The sequence below is a fragment of the Babylonia areolata genome, chromosome 11 (genome assembly GCF_041734735.1).
Source record: "Babylonia areolata isolate BAREFJ2019XMU chromosome 11, ASM4173473v1, whole genome shotgun sequence".
Lineage (NCBI taxonomy): Eukaryota > Metazoa > Mollusca > Gastropoda > Neogastropoda > Buccinidae > Babylonia > Babylonia areolata.
The window spans coordinates 32,254,286-32,279,429 of NC_134886.1; the positions used below are offsets into that span (position 1 = coordinate 32,254,286).

The 25,144-nt window shown below is 41.2% G+C and overlaps 1 protein-coding gene across 4 annotated transcripts in view; it reads right to left on the reverse strand.

Annotated features, from left to right (window-relative positions):
• LOC143287661 (uncharacterized) overlaps positions 1–25,144 on the reverse strand; it is a 107,895-nt gene that overhangs the window by 17,538 nt on the left and 65,213 nt on the right. For 2 of the 4 annotated variants that reach the window (XM_076595821.1, XM_076595818.1), the window contains 14 exons: positions 22,969–23,209; positions 22,045–22,148; positions 21,467–21,521; positions 17,855–17,896; positions 14,298–14,418; positions 11,734–11,911; positions 10,742–10,908; positions 10,169–10,225; positions 9,541–9,719; positions 7,258–7,410; positions 5,883–6,177; positions 4,377–4,537; positions 2,015–2,197; positions 561–640 (listed from right to left, as the gene is read on the reverse strand). In XM_076595821.1, coding sequence (XP_076451936.1) covers positions 561–640; positions 2,015–2,197; positions 4,377–4,537; positions 5,883–6,177; positions 7,258–7,410; positions 9,541–9,719; positions 10,169–10,225; positions 10,742–10,908; positions 11,734–11,911; positions 14,298–14,418; positions 17,855–17,896; positions 21,467–21,521; positions 22,045–22,148; positions 22,969–23,209 — 2,016 coding nt within the window. Of the gene's footprint in view, positions 1–560; positions 641–2,014; positions 2,198–4,376; positions 4,538–5,882; positions 6,178–7,257; positions 7,411–9,540; positions 9,720–10,168; positions 10,226–10,741; positions 10,909–11,733; positions 11,912–14,297; positions 14,419–17,854; positions 17,897–19,195; positions 19,232–21,466; positions 21,522–22,044; positions 22,149–22,968; positions 23,210–25,144 lie in introns of all 4 variants that reach the window. The other 2 variants (XM_076595820.1, XM_076595822.1) reach the window with 2 other exon arrangements.

Sequence of the window (25,144 nt, forward strand, 5' to 3'; positions counted from 1 at the left end):
ATATATATATATATTGATGATGGAGGAGGAAGGTGAAGATGACATTTGGGTTTGGGACTAAGTGATAAGGCTGTACTCTACACACTTCCAGACATAATGATATCCTGGTGTTAACAAGGCTTGAGAGATACAGACACTTGCAGTGTTGGTCAGGAAAAATGAGCAACACACCCAAAGATGCATCCAAAGAAGTGGATGATCCTTGACTGTATGGTCCCAGTCTTCCCATTTAAGCCCACAGCACACCCAATTCTGGGCAGAAGCCAGCCACAGGCCAAAAGATTCCACCTCCACATGGAATCGAACCTGCGTCCTCATGACCGTCACTTTGCGAGGCTAACAAATTCCCCACAGTGGTTGATGAGTGTTACCTAATTCTAATAACCTTTTTATCCCTGAAAACAGAGTATGGCTGCCTACATGGCGGAGTAAATACAGTCATACACGTAAAAGCCCACTCATGTACATACGAGTGAACATGGGAGTTGCAGCCCACGTACAAAGAAGAAGAAGAATAACCTTTTTTTTTTCTTTTTTTTTAAACACATTGTAAAACTCACCCCAGTCCTCATAAATCCTCTCATATTCAGGGTTGGTCTGCTCAGGAAGAATGGCATCCAGCCATCGGGCCCTTTCACTTCTGTTAAGACACACACAACGCCCACTTTCACTTCTGTTAAGACACACACAACGCCCACATGTCGTCAGCATTCTCTTACATATAACACAATAACACAGACCATAACACATTCCCCTTATATGTCAAAAAAAACAAAACACAGACAGCATTCCCCTTGTATGTTACACATTAGTACAGATACCATTCCTCTTATATATTACACAAAAACAGCACTGCCTCCAAAATATGTCACACAGTGACAAAGCATTCCCCTTATACATTACACACTAATACAGACAGCACTCCTTATACGTTACACACAAATACATCCCCTTATGTTACTCACTGAAACCATTCACCATATATGTTACACACTAATACAGATACCATTCTCCCTGTAATCACAAAATAATATAACAGCATTCCCCTTACACACTATTCTCTTAATACATTACACAATAATGCAGACATTTCCCTTCCTACAATGCACAATAATACAGACACCATTTCCCTTATATATTACACACTAATATATACAGCGTTCCTCTTATATAAGACACTCACACAGACAGCATTCCCCTTATACATTACAAAACAAGACAGACACCATTCCCTTTATCTGTTACATAATAACGTACACATTTGTAGTTCTCTTTTTTGTCACAACAGAATTCTCTGTGTGAAATTCAGGCTGCTCTCCCCAGGGAAAGTGCATCGCTACACTTAGAGTGCCACCCTTGTTTTTTGTTGTTTTTTTTCCTGCGTGCAGTTTTATTTGTTTTTCCTATCAAAGTGGGTTTTTCAACAGAATTTTGCCAGGGACAACCCTTTTGTTGCCGTGGGTTCTTTTACGTGTGCTAAGTGCATGCTGCATACGGGACCTCAATTTACTGTCTCATCCGAATGACTAGTGTCCAGACCACCACTCAAGGTCTAGTGAAGGGGGAGAAAATACCGGCGACTGAGCTGTTGATTCAAACCAGCGTGTTCAGATTCTCTCGCTTCCAAGGCGGACGCGTTACCTCTAGGCCTACACTCCACTTATATATCATTCCCCTTATATATTACACACTAACACAAACATTCCCCTTATATGTTACACAATAATATTACACAGTAACACACCATTCCCCTTATAGATTGCACAATAATACAGACCACGTTCCCCGAGTACATTACACACAGACAGCAATCCCCTTATACACGACACAATAACACACACAGCATTGTCCAAGTAAAATACACAATAATGCAGACAGAGTAACAGGTAAGGAATACATAAGAAGTCGATAACTCAAGCTGCTGGGCTGTTTATTTTGAAACCTTTCTCAACCTTTAACAGAACATTGAAAAAAAGACAGGAAACAGAGGATAGACGCCCACAACAAAACTTACTCAGATTTAGCGTAGAGAAGCAACTCCACTTGTTTTCCCTCATGGTTGGAGAGGAGGGCGAGCAGAAAGAGGTTTTTCACCCCACTCGCTCCCTGCGGCACAAACTTGCTCTTCTCGGCGTTATCAATGGACTGCGTGTGCAGGGCGTTACGCTGGCAGTAGTCTCGCACTTGGTACACATTGCTGTGTCAACATTTTGTGTCAATGTGTCAATGGGTACAAATGGCTGTGTCAACATTTTGTGTCAAAATGTCACTGGGTACACATTCTATGTCAACACTTTGTGTCAAAATGTCACTGGGTACACATTATATGTAAACATTTCATGTCAGTCACTTGTACAGACTGCTGTGTCAACATTGCAAGTTGAAGTGTCAGCTGCACCATCAAGGGTCCTTTACCCTACACACTGAAGCTGTGTCAACACTGCAAGTTGAAGTGTCAGCTGCACCATCAAGGGTCCTTTACCCTACACACTGAAGCTGTGTCAACACTGCAAGTTGAAGTGTCAGCTGCACCATCAAGGGTCCTTTACCCTACACACTGAAGCTGTGTCAACACTGCAAGCTGAAGTGTCAGCTGCACCATCAATGGTCCTTTACCCTACACACTGAAGCTGTGTCAACACTGCAAGTTGAAGTGTCAGCTGCACCATCAAGGGTCCTTTACCCTACACACTGAAGCTGTGTTAACACTGCAAGATGAAGTGTCAGCTGCACCATCAAGGTTCCTTTACCCTACACACTGAAGCTGTGTTAACACTGCAAGTTGAAGTGTCAGCTGCACCATCAAGGGTCCTTTACCCTACACACTTAAGATCAGAACAACTGAATCCTTACTGAGGAAAAAGAGAACATCCACATGACGTGCTAAAGACAGAAACAACAAAAGTTGAATAAGGAGTTCTAATGGTCCTATAACTTTTCTTATATTTCTTTAAAAGAAGTTATGTTGGGCACTGAAACTGTTGTGTTTGTATTTGTATTTCTTTTTATCACGACAGATTTCTCTGTGTGAAATTCGGGCTGCTCTCCCCAGGGAGAGCGCGTCGCTACACTACAGCGCCACCCATTTTTTTTGTGTTTTTTTCCTGCGTGCAGTTTTATTTGTTTTTCCTATCGAAGTGGATTTTTCTACAGAATTTTGCCAGGAACAACCCTTTTGTTGCAGTAGGTTCTTTTACATGCGCTAAGTGCATGCTGCACATGGGACCTCAGTTTATCGTCTCATCCGAATGACTAGCGTCCAGACAATCACTCAAGGTCTAGTGGAGGCGGAGAAAATATCGGCGGCTGAGCCATGATTCGAACCAGTGCGCTCAAATTCTCTTGCTTCCTAGGCTGACGTGTTACCTCTAGGCCATCACTCCACTTTTGAGCAAATACCTAGAACTGTTGTGTCCAATATAACTTAACACACATAAAACTACAGAACAAACACACATTCACACATAATATGCAGTACACAGTGACAAGAATCATCAATGCTGCTCTGTTTTTACACAACCAGAAAAGCTTCTGATCTGAATTCATTCCACTACAGTGACTGGTGCATGCCACACAAAGCTGAAATAAATTACTGACAAACTCTCTCCCATGCACACAAACACACATACATACACCCCGCTTCCCCTCCACACAAACACAAAACTAAGCAACAACAAAAAAAACCCTATAAATATGCACACAATACAATGAATACCTTTTCTTTTGCAATCCACTGATAATAAAATGCAATCAATGCTAACTTAACATTCAAACAAGAGAGGCAAGGCCTTCAAGACTCACTTGTGATAAATTAAGTCCCCTAGCATTAATTACAGAGTAATTTCCCTCTTTTACTATCTGCACCAAAACGTTTGCAAAATAAATAAAAATTCCATGCTTAGCAAAAGAAGTTCCTGTTTGAACAAAAAATGATAATAATGACTCCTCTTGTTGTTGTGTCAGAATAAGAGGTCAAGAGTGCCAAGTTTAGAGAATACAAAAAATATGAATATAACAGTAAATGCATTTTGCATATAATTAGGCTTATTTTTTATTTTTTTGTGCCCATCCCAGAGGTGCAATATTGTTTTAAACAAGATGACTGAAAGAACTGAATTTTTCCTATTTTTATGCCTAATTTGGTGTCAACTGACAAAGTATTTGCAGAGAAAATGTCAATGTTAAAGTTTACCATGGACACACAGACACACGGACACACACACACACAGACAACCGAAAACCGGGTTAAAACATAGACTCACTTTGTTTACACAAGTGAGTCAATAAAATGCAATCAATGCTAACTTAACATTCAAAAAACACATACAACAATCACAAGGAAAGCCAAAGCAATCAGCCATGTTCCACTGACTCACCCCCGTTTCTTGGTAATCAGCAGGATATCATTGAAAAGATAGAGGTAGACATGTTCCTTGGATCTGCGACCAAAGGGGATGCGACTGGTTCCTTCTGTCACGATCTTGTTGAGCTCCCCTTGCTTGACCAGGTAACGTGATGACGAAACCAAAGGGAACTCCTGAAAACAGGAAAGAACGACAACAAATACTGATATGAAAACTGTATTTTCCATAGAACAGATATTATTTTCTTCAGATCTATAAAAAGCAAATTTTCTTCCTAAAATTACGTTTATATAACATACTTAACGTGACCCACTAGTGCAGACTCCGGCAGGGGTCTGATTCCTGTCCTGTGCAAACTACTACCCACCTATGGGGAGAAAACAAAAGTAGCTACAGCCGATAACCTCCCGAAGTAGGTTACCTCCCCTTTGCATCCCTGACTAGCGCCCTCTTTTTTCGGCAGCCATCTTGACTCCCGCTCCTGTGCTCTGCATATGGCTAATTTTTTTTTGTATTTTCTGTCTGTCTATCGATTCCTTGGCACTCTCGTTTTGCGTCCGATGATGAATCACAACAGGTCAAAAAACTGCTTGGCCCGATTGGGCGATCAAGCTCAAATTAAGGCGCAATCACAATCGACTGGCAGACACAGTGAATACTTATAAAAATCATGTTGACACTTACTTTCAAAAATTAAAATACAAAACTCATTTCATTACTCTCTCATAAGATCTATAAAATGATTTCTTTTTTTCTCTCCGTAAAACTGCCTTCAGTCTTACCATGACCCACTGGTGAATACTTCAATAGGAGTCTAAGTCCTGGTCTGTGCAAAATACTACTCCATCCAAACAGATACAATGAAAGTAGCCGCAGCAAGTAGCTATATTACCTACCTTCTATTACTATATTACCACCATTCTGTTTACATGAACTCATTTAACAAGGCATTTTGAGGGGGCAGGAAGGTGTATTTGTATTTGTATTTCTTTTATCACAACAGATTTCTCTGTGTGAAATTCGGGCTGCTCTCCCCAGGGAGAGCGCATCGCTACACTACAGCGCCACCCTTTTTTTTTTTTTTTTTCCTGCGTGCAGTTTTATTTGTTTTTCCTATCAAAGTGGATTTTTTCTACAGAATTTTGCCAGAAACAACCCTTTTGTTGCCGTGGGTTCTTTTACGTGCGCTGAGTGCATGCTGCACACGGGACCTCGGTTTATTGTCTCATCCAAATGACTAGCGTCCAGACCACCACTCAAGGTCTAGTGGAGGGGGAGAAAACAGCAGCAGCTGAGCCATGATTCGAACCAGCGCACTCAGAATCTCTCGCTTCCTAGGCGGACGCGTTACCTCTAGGTCATCACTCCACTGGGTACAAGAGGACAATATTACTACAAGGGTACGTTTCAAAATCTTCTGCTTGTTATATTCAATGTTTCAATGTTTACTGCAGCACTGCATTCACCAAAGAAAGAAAAAAACTCTTTAAACCAAACGTTTTTTAAACCAGAACTCACCTTGACCTTGGTGAACTCCAGGTTGGCGGCCAGAAGACACATCTGCTCGGTCTGCAGCATCTTCTTGGCCCCATCGTTGCACTGCTTGACCACACGACTCAGGTAGTCCAGCGCCTTGCTGGCCGACTCGTGGCGCTTGGTGGCCGGGTCGAGGCGGTGACGCACTGCGTCCACGAGCAAGGGGAGGCGAGTGATGCGCTGCATGGGCAGCAGGAGGAAGGAGGACATGGGCAGGAACTGGCAGTCAGGGTTCTGCTCCAGGCTCTTCACCGCCTCCGAGAATTCTGTCTTTTTCCTGGAATTGAACAAATTAAACGTGGAAAAAGTTGTGGTGTTGTGTGATGGTGTGTTTTTGTGTGTGGACTGTTTGTGCGTGAGTGTGTGTGTGTGTGTGTGTGTGTGTGTTGTTTTCTGGTGTGGTGTGGTGTGTTGTGTTGTGTTGTGTTGTGTTGTGTTGTGTTGTGTTGTGTGTGTGTGTGTGTGTGTGTGTGTGTGTGTGTGTGTGTGTGTGTGTGTGTGTGTGTTGTATTGTTTTGTGTGTGTGTGTGTTGTGTGTGTGGGTGTTGTGTTGTTTTGTGTATGTGTGTGTGTGTGTGTGTGTGTGTGTGTGTGTGTGTGTGTGTGTGTGTGTGTGTGTGTGTTGTGGTGTGGTGTAGGTGTGGGTGCATGTTGTGTTGTCATGTATATGTGTATGTGTATGTGTGTGTGTGTGTGTGCACGTGTGCCCAGTGCTATGTGTGTTGTGTATATGTGTGTGTACACACATCACACGCACATGCACATGCGTTTATGTGCATATGAATGGGTCTATAAATAAATGAATATATGTGAGAGTGGGTGTGTATGCTTACATACTAATGCACCAACACATGCATGCAAATGCATGAAATTCTGGGCATTCATCTGCATGGACTGTGTGCTTGTACACCTCTGAAGATCTTGCCTCATTTCTATCAACCCCCTCCCAACCCCCTCCCCTCCCATAAAAAATTCAGTAACTCTCTTGCTTTATTTCAACTAACCAATAACCATTTCTCAAAATGTCATCTATGCTCTCTCCTCATTTCAGTTAACAAATAACTTACTCTGAAATTTTACATCATACTGTGAGATATCCTCAAACCAATTCTCCAAAATTTCAGTTATGCTCTTGCCTTGCTTCACTTAACCAAGAACTGATTTCAAAAAATCTTAGTCATCTTATGACAAATTCTAAGACCAATTCTCAAAATTTATCAACATTATCCCCTACCAAATTCTCAACACAAGTCAACGACATGAAGAAAGGTTCTCAAACAAAAAGATATGACATCTCACAAGAAAAATAAATCAATCAATACAGAAATAAATGATGAAAGAAGAAAAGACAACTCACTGCAGACTCTCCAGTGCTCTCTCTTGGAATGCCTGGTTACTACAGTAGCGGATGTAGGGTTCAAAATTCTTTTGAGCATGCTTGGTGATGATGTCACAAATGTCGTTCATGATGCATGATTCTTGCCACCTTGCCTCCAGGTCGGCCAGAAACCTGTTTTAACACACAACACAGCCATGTTCTTCAGTGCTATCCAGGAAGTCTACCAACTTTAACACAAAACCTGTTTTAACACACAGCACAGCCATGTTCTTCAGTGCTACCAAGGAAGCCTACCAACTTTAACACAAAACCTGGTTTAACACACAGCACAGCCATGTTTTTCAGTGCTACCAAGGAAGTCGACCAACTTTAACACAAAACCTGTTTTAACACACAACACAGCCATGTTCTTCAGTGCTACCAAGGAAGTCTACCAACTTTAACACAAAACCTGTTTTTTTAACACACAGCACAGCCATGTTCTTCAGTGCTACCAAGGAAGTCTACCAACTTTAACACAAAACCTGTTTTAACACACAGCACAGCCATGTTCTTCAGTGCTACCAAGGAAGTCGACCAACTTTAACACAAAACCTAGTGTTTTAACACACAACACAGCCATGTTCTTCAGTGCTACAAAGGAAGTCTACCAACTTTAACACAAAACCTGTTTTAACACGCAACACAGCCATGTTTTTCAATGCTACCAAGGAAGTCTACCAACTTTAACACAAAACCTGTTTTTTAAAACACAACACAGCCATGTTCTTCAGTGCTACCAAGGATGTCTACCAACTTTAACACAAAACCTAGTGTTTTAACACACAACACAGCCATGTTCTTCAGTGCTACCAAGGAAGTCTACCAACACATATAACTGTTTTATCCCCTGATGCCTAGGCAGCCATACTCTGTTTTCAGGGAAATTTCTTACCCACCATCACTGGTTCTCACTGCCCCCATCTCTCCAACTCCCTCATCCCAACCTCCATAGGTATACAATTACAATCTTCTTCTTCTTCTGCGTTCACTCGTATGCACACGAGTGGGCTTTTACGTGTATGACCGTTTTTACCCCGCCATGTAGGCAGCCATACTCCGTTTTCGGGGGTGTGCATGCTGGGTATGTTCTTGTTTCCATAACCCGAAACGCTGACATGGATTACAGGATCTTTAACGTGCGTATTTGATCTTCTGCTTGCATATACACACGAAGGGGGTTCAGGCACTAGCAGGTCTGCACATATGTTGACCTGGGAGATCGTAAAAATCTCCACCCTTTACCCACCAGGCGCCGTCACCGTGATTCGAACCCGGGACCCTCAGATTGACAGTCCAACGCTTTAACCACTCGGCTATTGCGCCCGTCGTACAATCACAATAAAACCAATGACAAGTGCAACAGTCAGAAAATCAAAGTATTGGACTTTCAGCCTGACAGTCCAGGAGTTTGATCCCATCACTGATGCCTCATGGGTAAAGAGCGCACACGTTTACAACCTCAAAAAACCAAAATTACTATATAAGTCCAACCAGTACCTTGACCCCCTTTGTGAATACACACATGCAAAAGATAATACATGCACAATCAAAATCATGTCAGTGTTTGGTGGGAAATAATAAACACAGACTTCTGTACCTGTACTGTGGCAGCCTACATGGCAGTAAAAAAAAAAAAAAAAAAAAAAAAAGGTTACACACGGAAAAAAACTTGTATTATATGAATGAATGTGACAGTTAAAGCCCTGAACACAGAGAGAGACTAAAACCTACCACCCTCCCACAATGTGATCATCACTATCATCTTCACCACACATCACAGTTCGACAGGAAAAACAAATAAATCTGCACGCAGGAAAAAATACACAAAAATGGGTGGTGTTGTAGTGTAGCGACGCGCTCTCCCTTGGGGAGAGCAGCCTGAATTTCACATGAAGAAATCAGTTGTGATAAATAGAAACAAATACAAATACACAATTAATCCCTCTCTTCAAATCGCAGCTAAAATCTTGTCTGTTCCATGAGGCTTTTTTGATGTTTTTTTTTTTTCTCCACTATCAATTTGAGCTGTTTTCTGTTCATAGCGGCAAGGGGGTGGGGTGGCTGGGGAAGGGAGGGTGCGTACCTTGTGTGTGTGTGTGTGTGTGTGTGTGTGTGTGTGTGTGTGTGTGTGTTTTCACTTATTTTCAGGTAATGGCTGTGTGTGAATGGCCAATTGTAAGTCCAACTTCACTTTCGGATACTCGCTATACAAATGCCAATTACTACCATCATTATCATCGCTAGTTGCTCCTGACTCACTTGGCACTGATGTCCCGAATGCAGCCGATGTTGGAGAAGAGGAACTGCCGTTCCCTCTTCGTTATGACACAGCGGTCGTTCATGTCGGAACCGAACTCGGGGGACAGCAGAAACACGTTGATCAGAATGTTCAGACTCTTCAGATACGATGCCTCTGACGTCATGATTTCAAACATGGACTGGAACAGAAACACACAGGCATCATGATTACTGGTGAAATGTTGCATTCACTTCCAAGGTTATTGAACATTGGGGGGAGGGTGGGTGTGGGGGGGAGATGGAAAAAATAGCAAACTGTGCACAATGAAAACCTCAATGCGATTCCATTATAGAGTTACACTGTGTTCATCTCATGTAAAGTTATTCTTGTAATTTCAGTCTAAGTGTCAGTTTGTGTGTATTTCTTTTTTCCTTCTTTTTCTGTATACGCATACACACACGTGTGTGCGTGCGTGCGTGCGTGTGTGTGTGTGTGTGTGTGTTGAATTCTATGTGCGAGTCTGTGTGATTCTGTACATGTATGTCACACACACACACACACACACACACACACACACACACACAGCCTCCCTACACACACACAGAAGAATCCATATGAATGCTGCGAATCACTCAGCCACCAGCCTACCTCCTGCACTTTTTTCTCCTGGGGGTCCATCGTCAGCAGTACACCACTTCGGATCACCTGCAAAACAAACCAACCTGTCAACAACAGCAAAATAAAACTAATAATACACAATAAAAACAACCATTAATCCTTTCAGTACTGCCTGGATTGCAACTTGCGGAACCTTCCATGTTTCAGACATTTTTAGACGATTAAAGGAATGATGCAGATTATTCACTTATGACTGAGATCATGCACGTATATATTGCCTAACCTGTTTATGCTTACAAGGATCGTCCAAATACCATTGTAAGGATCAAAAGCAATGTACACATCTTCGTTTAATACTTACAGTCTTGAAACACACAACCTTCCCGCTACGATTTAAAAGAAAACTTGCAAACAAAGTGCCTAAATACGCTCAAATTGAGTCCAAACTTTATCAGTAACTGACTCTGTGACTGTTACAGACAAACCCGGGTTGGCCACGTATGGGGGACTTCCAAGATCGCTTTTCAAGGTTGCTTTCCTTCAAAACCAACAGAAATTCATTGTCAGAAATTCTGCACCATCAGACGACCTTTGACCACTGACCTCCGGCATTTCACACCATAGGGCACGGTGCAGCGACCCTGACCGGCCAAACACGTCCATGATGACCGACCTCCTGGCAGGGGCATTCCGCTCAAAGGAATCAGGCTGGGACCTGCGTGTACTGGATCTTTGCAACAGTCGTTCCACGCTTTCATACACCTGTTCACCTGCACAATTTTGATACGTGACATCTGATGATGTACACACACATACAATATCTAAATATCTATATACATGTATATCTATATATATCTATATATATATAATTATACACAAACATATAATCCAGGCTGAAGACTCAAGACTTTATTGGCTTTAAATAGAAGAATGTGTGTGTGTGTGTGTGTGTGTGTGTGTGTGTGTGTGTGTGTGTTTACTGACAAATACAAATACACGTAAAATAAAATCCAAACAGAGAAACTATCCCTGATTCAAAGAAAGCATAAGAGTAATTTCAAATTCTTTTCCTTTAAAAGTCCACATCTCTATCATTTCATGACCTGTTTACTTTTTCTTTTCTTTTTTCAGCTTTGGCTCTCCAGGTCATCAACTCATGCTAATAGCTTCACAGCTGTTTGTGGAGTGATGGCCTAGAGGTAACGCGTCCGCCTAGGAAGTGAGAGAATATGAGCGCACTGGTTTGAATCACGGTTCAACCGCCGATATTTTCTCCCCCTCCACTAGACCTTGAGTGGTGGTCTGGACGCTAGTCATTCGGATGAGACGATAAACCGAGGTCCCGTGTGCAGCATGCACTTAGCGCACGTAAAAGAACCCACTGAAACAAAAGTTGTGTTCCTGGCAAAATTCTGTAGAAAAATCCACATCGATAGGAAAAACAAATAAAACTGCATGCAGGAAAAAAAAAAAAAAAAGGGTGGCGCTGTAGTGTAGCGACGCGCTCTCCCTTGGGAGAGCAGCCCGAATTTCACACAGAGAAATCTGTTGTGATAAAAAGAAGTACAAATACAAACACAAACACAAATACCCACCCGAAACTGAATCATCTGTGGAGCTTTCTGTGTCCTCCCCAGATCCAGACACGTCCGAGGCGGACAGCTGTCGGTTGGTCTGCATAATTTTGTCTTTGGCATACCACTGGTACAACGGCTCGCTCTCAAACTTGGTGCTGTACTGGCGATCCAGTCGTCCGTAGATCTGGTCATCCTCCTGTTAAAAATATGCAAAGGGAGAGAGAGAATGCATTATATATGTGCCAGTCATTTTAATCCTCTTACATTATTATTTTGTGGTATGAATGTCCTTTAGTTTGAAAAGGAGAATTTTAATGGTGTGTTGTGTCGAAAGTTATTGTAATTAGAATTATCTTCTTTGATGCTCAGAGAAAATAGAGGGCGCCAGAGGAACAACAATGGTCAGGGCCACAGCAGCTGGGAGTCTAGTTCCTGTTTGTTTATTTTCAGTTATTAGATATATTCTTCGTTACACATGAGATGTGTCCAGCTTCTTATTTGTCTGAGTGACAACACAACATGGTGCAGCCATCAAATTTTGTTGTGCGCACATGCACATATATATACAAACACACACCCACACACTGGAAAGTTTGCATAAAACAGATGTAATCTGTGCATTCCCAGTTTGGGCAGAGATAGACAACTATACTCCAATCACCATTCTATGCTTTGGTGGATATACTTGCTGGATATGTTCATGTTTCCATAATGCAGTAAAAGCTGAAATTATGTTTGCCTATCCCAAAATCTTACCATCAGGAACAGGTGTAAAAATCGAGAGGAAATAACTTTTCAAGAATTTTTCCCCTTCTCTGTCCTCAGACATAGCCACAATTCACTGGTATTCTTTCCTGCAAGTCTAAAGACTTTGTTTTTTCCTTCATTTTATCATTTTTCTTTCGCAGAGAGGTTCACTTTCCATTTTCTTCATCAGTCCCACACACACATACTCGCATATGATAGCAAGCCGTCTTTTCAGCTAAGCATGCTTTCTCTTAAGTTTTGGATTTCACATGTGGATGGGTGCGTATGCGCACACTGTTCTTCTTCTTCTGCGTTCACTCGTATGCACACGAGTGGGCTTTTACGTGTATGACCGTTTTTACCCCACCATGTAGGCAGCCATACTCCGTTTTCGGGGGTGTGCATGCTGGGTATGTTCTTGTTTCCATAACCCACCGAACGCTGACATGGATTACAGGATTTTTAACGTGCGTATTTGATCTTCTGCTTGCATATACACACGAAGGGGGTTCAGGCACTAGCAGGTCTGCACATATGTTGACCTGGGAGATCGTAAAAATCTCCACCCTTTACCCACCAGGCGCCGTCACCGTGATTTGAACCCGGGACCCTCAGATTGACAGTCCAACGCTTTAACCACTCGGCTATTGCGCCCGTCCACATACTGTTCAATTTGCAACTTTCCATCCACTGTCAGAATTGTCCAACAAAAAAATCTTTAAAAAAAAGGAAAAGATGTGGCCATAACATCCAGAATGATCATTTTAATGTGTGTGCATGGTCTTTGGCTGCAAGTTTATGCCAACAAGGAGATTAATTCTTTCCATTCAAAGGAGCTAAGCTCCACCCCTCAGCTTGGTAAGCGAAGAGAAAATGACAACTGACTCAGCTGACTGTGGGGTTGGTCACACACTTTTATCCACATTTTACAGTCTCCCAGCCTGATTTTTGGCTTTGGAAATGGAAAGAAAATAACAACATTTCTTTTCGGATAATCTGGTCAGATTTGAGCGGACCAAAACGACTTCTTTTTCTGCATTCATGGGCTGCACCTCCCACATTCACTCGTATGCACACGAGTGGGCTTTTACGTGCATGACCGTTTTTACCCCGCCATGTATGCAGCCATACTCCATTTTCGGGGGGACCATAACAACAAAGTAGTTGCTTTGTTTTTTGTTTTTTCCAGCATATGTAAGTGTTCTGTGTACTGCTCTCTCAGCGAACAAAGCTCTCCAGGTCTCACTAAGCTTAGCCAATGCAGACCGTACACACGGCTATTCATACTGTGGCCCGTGACTGGCTGAACTGCAGTCCTGCAGCAAGGAAGACTGACAGACGTGGAGACGTCTATTAACCCTTTCAGTGCAAAGCCTATTTTACGATCAGTAACAATTACTTCCAAAGGATATTTTTATCACAGAGGGTAATAACTAAAAAACAAATTCTAGAATTCAAACTACTAAAAGAAAGTTTTTATAATCTATACTTTTCCGAAAGAAAAATTAGCACATTATCCAATTATGACAATTACACATGAATTCAATGACAGAAAAATTCCTACAATGATGTAGATGGAAATTTTCATCATAGGGCACTTTATTTTTCTGTAACACCGGAAGAAGACAGAAGATTCCATCCTGGGGTACTTAAGGGGTTAAGACACAAGCACTTCTGCACAAGCTGACCTGGGAGATCAGAAAAAAACATTTCCACTTTTAACCCACCAGGGATCCTTTGATCACCAGCACTAACACTGCAACCACTTGGCTACAGCAACTACTGCTACTGATGTCAGCTAGCTACAGCAGCTACCAGCTACTGGTGTCACTCACCAGCTCAATGTACAGCTCATCATCGTCACTGTCGACATTAATCTGTGGCCAGTCAGAAATGTTGTCAGGATACAGGTAGGATGCTGTGGAGGTACGTGGTCCTTGACTCCCGGATGTTTTGCTGGGGGGAAAAAAAGGATTTCTTTAGAGAATGTGCCCAACATTTGCAGCTATGCTTTAGGAGACACTCATTACGCACTCATATTTGTTAACCCGATCATCACTTTCATGCTTTTAGTGGGTTTTTCTGGTGTGTGTGTGTGTGTGTGTGTATACTCTTTTTATTTCATATTATGTCATGCTTCTTTTTTTTTCTAAAAAGTTAAATGCTATGCACAGAGGTGATCTTTTTTACTACAAAATAACATGCTTTTCTTCTCTTCTAGAATGTTATGTACTACGCACATCAAATAAAAATGCGAAGTGTGTCTGACTAGTACAGCAGCAGAGAAAGGGACAGAGAAAAATGAAGAGAGGGTTTATGTTTTTGTGAGCAAGTGTGTTGGGCTACGTGTCTGTGTATGTGCCCACTTTCTTTTTGCTTGTTTGTTTAGTCACGTTAGTAAACTATCTTGTTTATATTGAGTTTGTTGGGCGAGACATCAGTGAAAGGGAGAGAGGACAGACAGGGAGAGAAAGACAGAGATGGAGAGTGGAGAGACGGAGATTATTTGATAATGGGTGACAGATACTAAATCTGTCAAGAATAATTTGTGCATGCATGTAACTCAAGCACTTGAGAACAAAACAATACATACACACAAACATACCTCTGAAAAAAGCACATTAAAAACACAATTCCATATTTAGTATTGTTTTACATATAATACCAATACATATGCAAGTGCCAAATTAATCATTATAATCACTATAAAAAGATCTGTCACGATATGACATGCACAAAAGAAACACACACAACAAAACATGAATCAAAATCACAATAATAACATTCATAATAAAAATGATAATTACATTAACTGTAAGCGTCCATACAATTAAATTTGCTATCAATTTACAGACATCAAGAAACATTATATTTTTTATGTGTTATTAGTTTACTGGCTCTGTGTCCTGAACTATTCCATGTGCAATGGGACCTGGATATTACTTATGGAATTACCAACAGTGGTTGAAGCTGCATGGCTACTATCCAGGTGATTACATAAGTACAAAACAACACTGCAATAACAAAAAGAAAAATTATTATTATCATTATTGTTGTTGTTGTTATTATTACCATATATCATTATCATCATTGTTATTACTATTGTTATCATTATCATCATTATTACTGTTACTAAGTACTGAGTGAGAGAACCACAAAGAGATGCATGTTCTCTTTTAGTGAGTGTGCTTCAATCTTGATATGTTTTTTTATCTGCCTGCCATGATGAGTAAGTTTCACTTTCAGTTTCAAGGAGATTAACAGTTACAGCACATTTGTATCACACCTCATCTGTTATTGGAGAAAAAAAAAACCCAATAAACCTTGCCGCTTTCACCACTGTCAACTCTTTCCAAGATAGAGTGGTGTTATCTAAAGCTATCAGCAGCTTTCTCTTTGATCTTTTAAAAAAAATTCCATCCCTTTGGCATTTTTTCAAAATGTCCATCCCCTGGATTAAAGTAACACCTTCTGCTTATTGTTGTTGGTTGTTTTGTTTTGTTTTTTGTTTTGTTTTTTTTGGGGGGGGGGGGTGCGTATGTGTGTGACAAAATACTTTTCTTGTGCACTGTTCATGATCTAAAGTCGTATTATGTTTATCTAGTTAGTACAAAGAAATAGGACAACTACTTTGACATGTTATAGCTGAAGTCTACACAATATGACAAGTTTTACACATCAAGTTTGACTTATTGAATCAATCTTCATTCTGATGAGTTGATACAGAATATTTGCTGTTCCATGCATGCTGATAAGATATATATATATTATTAAAAAAAAAAAAAAAAAAGCCAACATTTCATATGATTTCATTGTAACCTGATATTGCAAAAATGTGGAATATTAAAAACATCAATGTATTAAACCTCTACTTCCCCAACTAGTTGCAATAGATTAATTCAAAATGCAAACAAACTGCATGCAGTCATGCGTAAACAAACCTGAATTCAAAAACAAACAAAAAAAAGTGGGAAAGAAATCAGCAATCAATGTGTGCATGTCATGTGTACAAAGCTGAACAACAAAAGAACCTTCTCCGCAAGAATGGGTACTAAAAGGACAAATCTCAAAAACTTTTGTGGGGGTTGGGGATGAACAACACATCTACGGATGTGGAAGAAGCATACGACGGGTGCAATAGCCGAGTGGTTAAAGCGTTGGACTTTCAATCTGAGGGACCTGGGTTCGAATCACGGTGACGGCGCCTGGTGGGTAAAGGGTGGAGATTTTTACGATCTCCTAGGTTAACATATGTGCAGACCTGCTAGTGCCTGAACCCCCTTCGTGTGTAAATGCATGCAGAAGATCAAATACGCACATTAAAGATCCTGTAATCCAGGTCAGCGTTCGGTGGGTTATGGAAGCAAGAACATACCCAGCATGCACACCCCCGAAAGCGGTGTATGACTGCCTACATGGCAGGGTAAAAACGGTCATGCACGTAAAAGCCCACTCGTGTACATGCGAGTGAACGTGGGAGTTGCAGCCCACGAACACAGAAGAAGAAGAAGAAGGAAGAAGCATACAAAGAAAGAAACAGATGCTGATGAACAAGAAAGCAACTAAGTTTACAGCCCTGATGGCCATAAAGGCAATCCCATGGTTTTAAAACTGGTCAACAGAACAATGACCAAACAAGTACAAATATAGAAAAATCAAACAAAAACTGTACTGAAATGTAGTCAAATGGAATGAATTCCAAACAGGTAATGGATACTATCTTTGTTCTGTAGAAAACTCATGCACTGCGTCTTCAAATTTATTGTAAAAAGACCAAACGCACACACACACACACACCAAAAATCACAAACTGGGGAAAGGGAAGGTTTGGAGGGATAAGAGAATTAGGGGAGTGGAAGGGAGACTCCAAAAGCTCACTGTCGACAAAACAAAATGGGACATGGAAAAGGTTCAAAAACTAAACTAGCATGGGACAATGAGGACATTAAGCAAAAGATTAAAAAAAACAAAAAAAAACACATCATCGCTTTCAGATCCCAGATTCGACAACTAAACTCATCACCACCACAGTCATGCAGGAAACAGTTCCTAGGCTAAAACACAGACACGCCACTTGTCGTCACTGACAACAACAACAAAATGATAATAACTTGTCGACACTGACAACAACAACAAAATGATAATAACTTGTCGACACTGGTCCTTGGGTGCTTCCTACACGATCCACCCTCCTACACCCCATTAATCCTACCATTCATACTATAAAAAAATAAAATTTTTAACTGAAACGTCTTCAAAAGCGTACACAATCTGGGTGGAAAATGTCCCTGGTCAAGCGAGAGATCTACAGTGAACAAGCAGCTAGGATTGCACGACAGTGGATTTGCAGCCACATCGCCCCACGCCACACAACGCATGCTGTGCCACATACATATAGTGCCAAAGACGCTGAAAGCCACTGCGTCGCCGGCGTCTGAAAAGTCCATCATGCACATTGTCAGACTGATGTACGAAAATGTTTGTGGCTGAAAAGTCCACCATGCACATTGTCAGACTGATAGATAACAGAGTTTGTGTCTGAAAAGCCCATTTTGCACACTGCCAGACTGTACAACAGAGTTTGTGTCTGAAAAACCCATTAATGCACAGTGTCAGACTGATAAATAAAGTTTGTGACTGAAAAATCCATTATGCACAGTGTCAGACTGATAAATAACAAAGTTTGTGACTGAAAAATCCATTAATGCACAGTGTCAGACTGATAAATAAAGTTTGTGACTGAAAAATCCATTATGCACAGTGTCAGACTGATAAATAACAAAGTTTGTGACTGAAAAATCCATTATGCACAGTGTCAGACTAATAAATAACAAAGTTTGTGACTGAGAAATCTATTATGCACAGTGTCAGACTGATAAATAACAAAGTTTGTGACTGAGAAATCCATTATGCACAGTTCCAGACTGATGAATAACAGAGTGTGCCACCAGTGTCCACTATGCATTGTTGCCGGACTGATAAATGGCCGGACTGATAAATGATAAGTTTGTGTCTGCAAAGTCCAACACGCACAGTGTCAGACTGATATGACAAAGTTGAGTCTGCAAAGTCCATTATGCACAGTGTCAAACTTGATCCGAAAAGTCTATTATGCAAAGTGTCAGACTGATGTGGGACAAGAGATGACCCCTGCTGTTTATGAGAGTTTTCTATTTTTTGAAAGAGAAAGGTGTATTAGGATAATAATTATGGACTTTCTGACAAAACATTCTGACTTCAGATTTCGTCTGGCATTTTTCCACTTAGACATTCCCTTGTTGCCAACACCTGTAACCAATTATCATGTAGAGCTTGCAAAAGGAAGACAAGGTTGCAAAGCAAAACAAACCAGATGAGCACTTCTGCATTTGTTCAAATAAAACTGAAGAGTCGTGGAAAAGTCTGACCAGCAAGACACAGAGCAAACGGTTGTCAAAAAAAGTGTAGGGCTTGCAACTAGTTCTTGAACGGAGAGCTGACGACTGTGGAGAAGAACTGATGATGACAAATGCCAACAACTTCAGAATACAGAGAGGTCAAGCTGGTGAAAGAGAGAGAAGAGGTTCAGAAAGGTCCGGTGATCAACAGCCATGTCTACCACAACAGTCACCGGCAGTACAACGCTCACTGTGCTACATACATACATACATACATACATACATACATACATACATACATACATACCTCAACCCTGACTTCGCTCTCATTCCCTTTCATCAACTTGTATACATACCTGAATAGTGACTTAAGTTTTTTTCGTTTTGATGAACTATAGTGCAGCAAAAAACAAAGAAAGAAAAAACAGGGAAATTAAATAAAGCACTGTGCCGTGAATAATGATAATCCAATGAACTGAACTTCTTACAAGCGTGGAATGAGATGTAATGCTGTGTCGTGTACTGTATTTACCAGTGACGACACAGCGTTAGATGCAGCCACTGACACTTTCCTTCGTTGAGGAAAAAAGACCAAGCCATAATCTTAACAAAAACATTTTTATACAGTTGGAAAGATGATAAAATCATTCCTTTTATGTTTTCAACACCAAACAAATTTCTACAAACGTAAGATTTAATGTCTTGTGATTAAACATAAACAAATATTATTTTAATAACAGTAACACACACTGAAATAATTGACCAAAAAAGATTTTCATACAGAAAATTATGATTGGTGACAATATCAGCAACTGAACTGTCCATGTCATTTGTATTAACTCACTCCGGACAAATAGTTCTCTCCCTTGCTTTTCCCTACAGACGACCCATTTGTTAGGGTTAGGAAAACATCACAAAAAATACAAAACATAAAGTAACTGAATGAAACTCACTGTACTTGACCCACTAACTGCTCTCCTCAGGTTGTGTGAACGCCCACCCCCCTCCCTGCTCACTGCTCTCAGAAGCTGAGTCACTATCAGTACCTTCTTGCTGGTTTCTTTCTTCACTACAGATACCTTATTCAACGTCTTCATCATCCTCGTCAATGTCGAAACCTTCAGTCTGAAGCATTTCAGTCACTTCAGCAGTTGTAAAAGCCACTGTCGCGATCTAGTTTGCTCCAAAAATTTCCACTTATATCACCTGCGACGCCATTTTCGATATGTATGCAGATTAGCTTATCGTGTGGGGTCCTGAACTCGCTGGCTCGCTGAGTGTTGTTACGAAATCTCATGAAGAAACTTTCCATTTGACCCTTGACACGGTCGCAATGCCCGGTGTAGCTGCGATTGTTATGCTACCCCATGAGGAAAACATGGAAAAAATTTTAATTCTCAAAACCGCTATAGCGTTCTGTCGTCCGGAACGCTACATTACGTCAGGAACGCTATAGCATTCCATCGTCCAGAGTGAGTTAAGACCAATATTTTTCACTTGTAAAAACAAAAAAGAAAGTAAAATCACCATAAAAAAAAATAAAAACCCACCTAAATTCCTTTCTGGTAGTGGCATGCAAATTAAACAAATTAATTTGAAACAAAATCTATACACAAAAGAATAAACAGTTACTTCAGAATGAGATATGTACAAAAGCTGTACAAAATATTTACAAAATCTATCTGAACCTCACAGGCTGAGATGCAGTTAGATACAGTTTCTCCTTTCAACAAAGAGGATTATATGCATTTTCAATAAACAGTACTGATCATACAGTTTATTTACATACTGTTATATACATAAACAAACACACAGGCATGGCCATATTCTGCTATAGAGACATACAAAAAGCATGCGTAAACAAAAAACCCCAAAAATTGTTTTATGGCATTTGAGGAAAAGAAAACTTTACATCCAGTCTTAATATTAAACACCTTATTTCTATAACAGAAATATGCAACACAAATGCTACAGCCATTTTCTTGACCTTCTGAACAAAACCATGACCAGAGTGACTTTTTGGGGGGACGGGGGGTGGGGGGGGGTGGAGGGGGGGCGGCAAATGAAAAGTATCTGTTGAAATTGATCTAAAAACTGGTAAAAATTCCTTTATCAACTGAAAGATTTGAGTGCAAGACAAGGCTCATGAGTAACTTTTAAAAAAGGTAAATAATTTTTTTTTTAAATTAGCATTACTCAAAATCACAGCAGAATAAACAATACAGTCACCATGTGTCATGCTTTTTTTTATTTCTGTGCCAGCCCCAAAATAATGAAAAAAAAGTCAATGAAAAACTGTTACAGAACACAACTACTAAATGGTTCTATGAAAAAAAAAAAGTCAAAACAATTACTTTATATTCTCTAATCCTAACTTGGTGATAAAAACAGTTTCTCAATAACAGACCAACATAATATAAGACGTCTGTGAAAATCAAGAACTTCTCTGCCTTGTCAATTCACCCATTCATAATATCTAAACACATTTTACTAGCAAGTGAAAAAAAGCAGAAAATAAGACTGCATTTAAAACCAGACAAGAGCAAAAACAAATCTATCCCTTTCCCAAAAATGAAGAAAGAAAGAACAACTGAACGAACAGAGGAAAGGTAAACAAAAAGACTTACTCTTTTCTTTCTGGGAGTTTAGGTGCGGCAGCTGGATCGAACTCCAAGTACGAGTCTGAAAACAGCACACAGGATTAACATCAGGACACAGTGTCCAAGCAAAGATCAGACTGCACAACAGTCTGATTTTGGACTCTTCCAGTTTCCACACCAGTCCAACTGGAATCAAGCCGGTGTTAGTTGCTGGTGTTGATTTTACATTCGGTGGTTCATTTCGTTTCTTGTATCTGGCAGTCAGGAAACTTAATCCTTTGTTTTACTTGTTATCTAATTAAATGATTTTTCTTCTCAAGTACCCAGTAGTCAAAATAAAGGTCTCCTGTATTTTTTGTGTTGGCTTCTTGATCAATCAATCATAATCATGTTTTTTGTGCATTTCTTGTTCAATAAAGTATTCATAATTGTGGCTTTTTGCTCGTTTCTCGTTCAAACAAGTCATCATATTGAGTGTGTAAATGAACAAAACACCTACACATTATTTCAAACAGTCCAAAACTTTCTGGCATATTTACATCAAACTATACCAAGTATGAACAAAACCATGCAACTGAAAACACACCAACAGGGTCACGACCTACCTGGCTTTGCCAGTTCATAGTCTGGCGCGTCCACGGAGTCACCTGAGTGCATCTCCTGCCCACCAAGGTAACTGTCCTTGCCAAACGAGAAACGGTCTTTTTTCCTGGAAAAAAAACAAAACAGGCAGGCTTCAGAAGCATATTCAGAGCTAGCCCCCAAACCTATTTACCATTCTTTCTATGTCACTTTCTTTTCTATTTCTCAACCTTCTAAACATTTTTTTTCAAAAAGCAGAATTTCTGTAAATTTAACTATTATCAACCCGGTGGTCAAGAAAGAAAATGGGAAAGCCCCCCCCCCTCCCCCGTCCACCTCCCGCCCCCCCTCCCAAAAAGACCTACATTACGCCTACATTATGCACTAGAATCTCCCCAAAGCAATTAGAGGAGAGTGCACAAAAGGACTGGTTGGCATGTTCTGACAAAGCAAGCACAAGAACTGCAGTACGACCCAGGCCCACAAGACGAGGAAGGCAGCAGCAGCGGCAGCAGCAATCTCTAAAGAGTTCAGACACTTTCCCTGCCCTCACTGCAGATGCTCTTGCAGATCCAACAACAACAGAGACTGAGAAGAGCACAGATGTAATCAACGACCTTTAATTTTTTTGTAATAAAAATTTTCAGTTATCATGCAGTCAAACACATACACCGTCAGACAGACACAATACTCTCAGAAAGAAGTGACACACCCTCAGACACAGAAATATGACACACTGTCGGAGGGAAACGACACATCATCGCACGAAAATAATGTATACACTATCACAAAGAAATGACACACACATCATCACGGAGAAATGGCATGTACAACATCACAAACACACACACACACACACACACACACACACACACACACACATCACACACACACACACACACACACACACACACACATGCACATCACACACACACACGCACAGTTACCTGCTGTCTGCAGATGAGTCCCCCCTCCCACTACCAGGGGGCGTGATGGGAACCACCACGTCCAGCCCAACACGCAGACTGGCGGCAGCGGCAGGGTTGCGGGGAGGGAGAGGGGGGGAGTTCTCCACGCTCATCTCCTTCAGCACCTTGGAGGCACGAGGGGGAAGGGGAGGGGGAGGGGTGGCCACGCCCCCCTGGTCATCTTCCTCGCCCTGCTGCTGCTGCATCTTGGGAATGTCGACTGCAACGTGGAAGAACAGGAGCTGTGTTTTGTCATTGTAGGGGGGAAAAAATCTGTTCAGTTTAGTTTTTGTGGTGTCGGTTAAACAGTTTCAGTTTCTGAAAGAGGCGTCACTGCAATTTGGACAAGTTCATATATGCTACACTACATTCGCTGGACAGATGCCTGATTAGCAGCACGACACAGCACACTGCATCTGCAAGACAGATGCCTGATCAGCTGCACGACACAGTGTACTACATCTGCAAGACAGATACCTGATCAGCTGCACAACACAACATAATACATCTGCTAGGCAGATGCCTGATCAGCTGCATGATACAGCATACTACATCTGCAAGACAGATTCCTGATCAACTGCATGACACAGTGCACTACATCTGCAAGACAGATGCCTGATCAGCTGCACGACACAACCTAATACATCTTCTAGGCAGATGCCTGACCAGCTGCATGACACAATGCGTTACTCAGGCCTCGAGTGCATGCACATGTATCATGTATTTGTGTAAGATCAGAGTGGATTTCTTATAATATTAATAATAATAATAATAATGGTATTTATATAGCGCTGAATCTTGTGCAGAGACAAATCAAAGCGCTTTCGCACCAGTCATTCACACGCATGCATAACTCTAAAACTGGTGAAACTAAAGACAAGGAAGGGCAGGCAAGGGAGGCTATTTTGGGAAGCGGTGGGTTTTAAGGCCAGACTTGAAAGAGCTGAGTGTGGAGACTTGACGAAGCAAAAGAGGAAGTTCATTCCAATCGCAAGGTCCAGAGACAGAGAAAGAATGGCAGCCAACAGTCGAGTGTTTGAATCTGGGTATGCGTAAACAGAGTGGATCCGAAGCCGATCGTAGTGAGCGAGATGGAGTGTAGAGGTGAAGGCAGCGGCAGAGATAGGAAGGGGCAGTTTTCTTTTGCAGAATTTTACAAGAGGACAACCCGTTTGTTGCCATGGTTTTTTCTTCAGTGCGCCAAGCATGTGTTGCACATGGGACCTTTGTTTATCGTCTAATCTGAATGACTGGATGCTGTTTCATATTCCAAACTTCACGGTGGAGTGATGGCCTAGAGGTAACGCGTCCGCCTAGGAAGCGAGAAAATCTGAGCGCTCTGGTTCGAATCACGGCTCAGCCGCCGATATTTTCTCCCCCTCCACTAGATCTTGAGTGGTGGTCTGGACGCTAGTCATTCGGATGAGACAATAAACTGAGGTCCCTTGTGCAGCATGCACTTAGCGCACGTAAAAGAACCCACAGCAACAAGAGGGTTGTTCCTGGGAAAATTCTATAGAAAAATCCACTTCGATAGGGAAAACAAATGAAACTGCACGCAGGAAAAAATACAAAAAAATGGGTGGCGCTGTATTATAGCGACGTGCTCTCCCTGGGGAGAGCAGCCCGAATTTCACACAGAGAAATCTGCTGTGATAAAAAGAAATACAAATACAAAGAAAAGGCGAGACTGGGATTCAAACAGCATGATCCTACACACTTTTTACTGAGTTTGTCCATTTATTGGCTGGTTTTCAGCTATATCTGCAGTCTGCTGGGAGAAGAGGGAGGTGAGGGGGTGGAGGGGGGTGGTAGGCAGGCAACAGTGAATACATTAACTGAAATCCTCACTGAAACTGAAGTGTGGAGGATTTTTTTTCTTCATACACATTTGTGCATGAGTGTATGTATGTGCGGTAGAGAGACAGAGAGTGAGTGACTGAGTGTGTGAGAGAGAGAGACAGAGAGTGAGTGACTGTGTGTGTGAGGTTGAGAGACAGAGAGTGAGTGACTGTGTGTGTGAGAGAGAGAGAGAAAGACAGACATAAAAAGATAAAGCAAGTGACAAATAGAAAGACACAGACACTGTGTGTAAGTCTGTATGTCTGTCAACCTGTTGAAGAATGATAGAGAGAGAAAGAGAGTCTGCATGAGA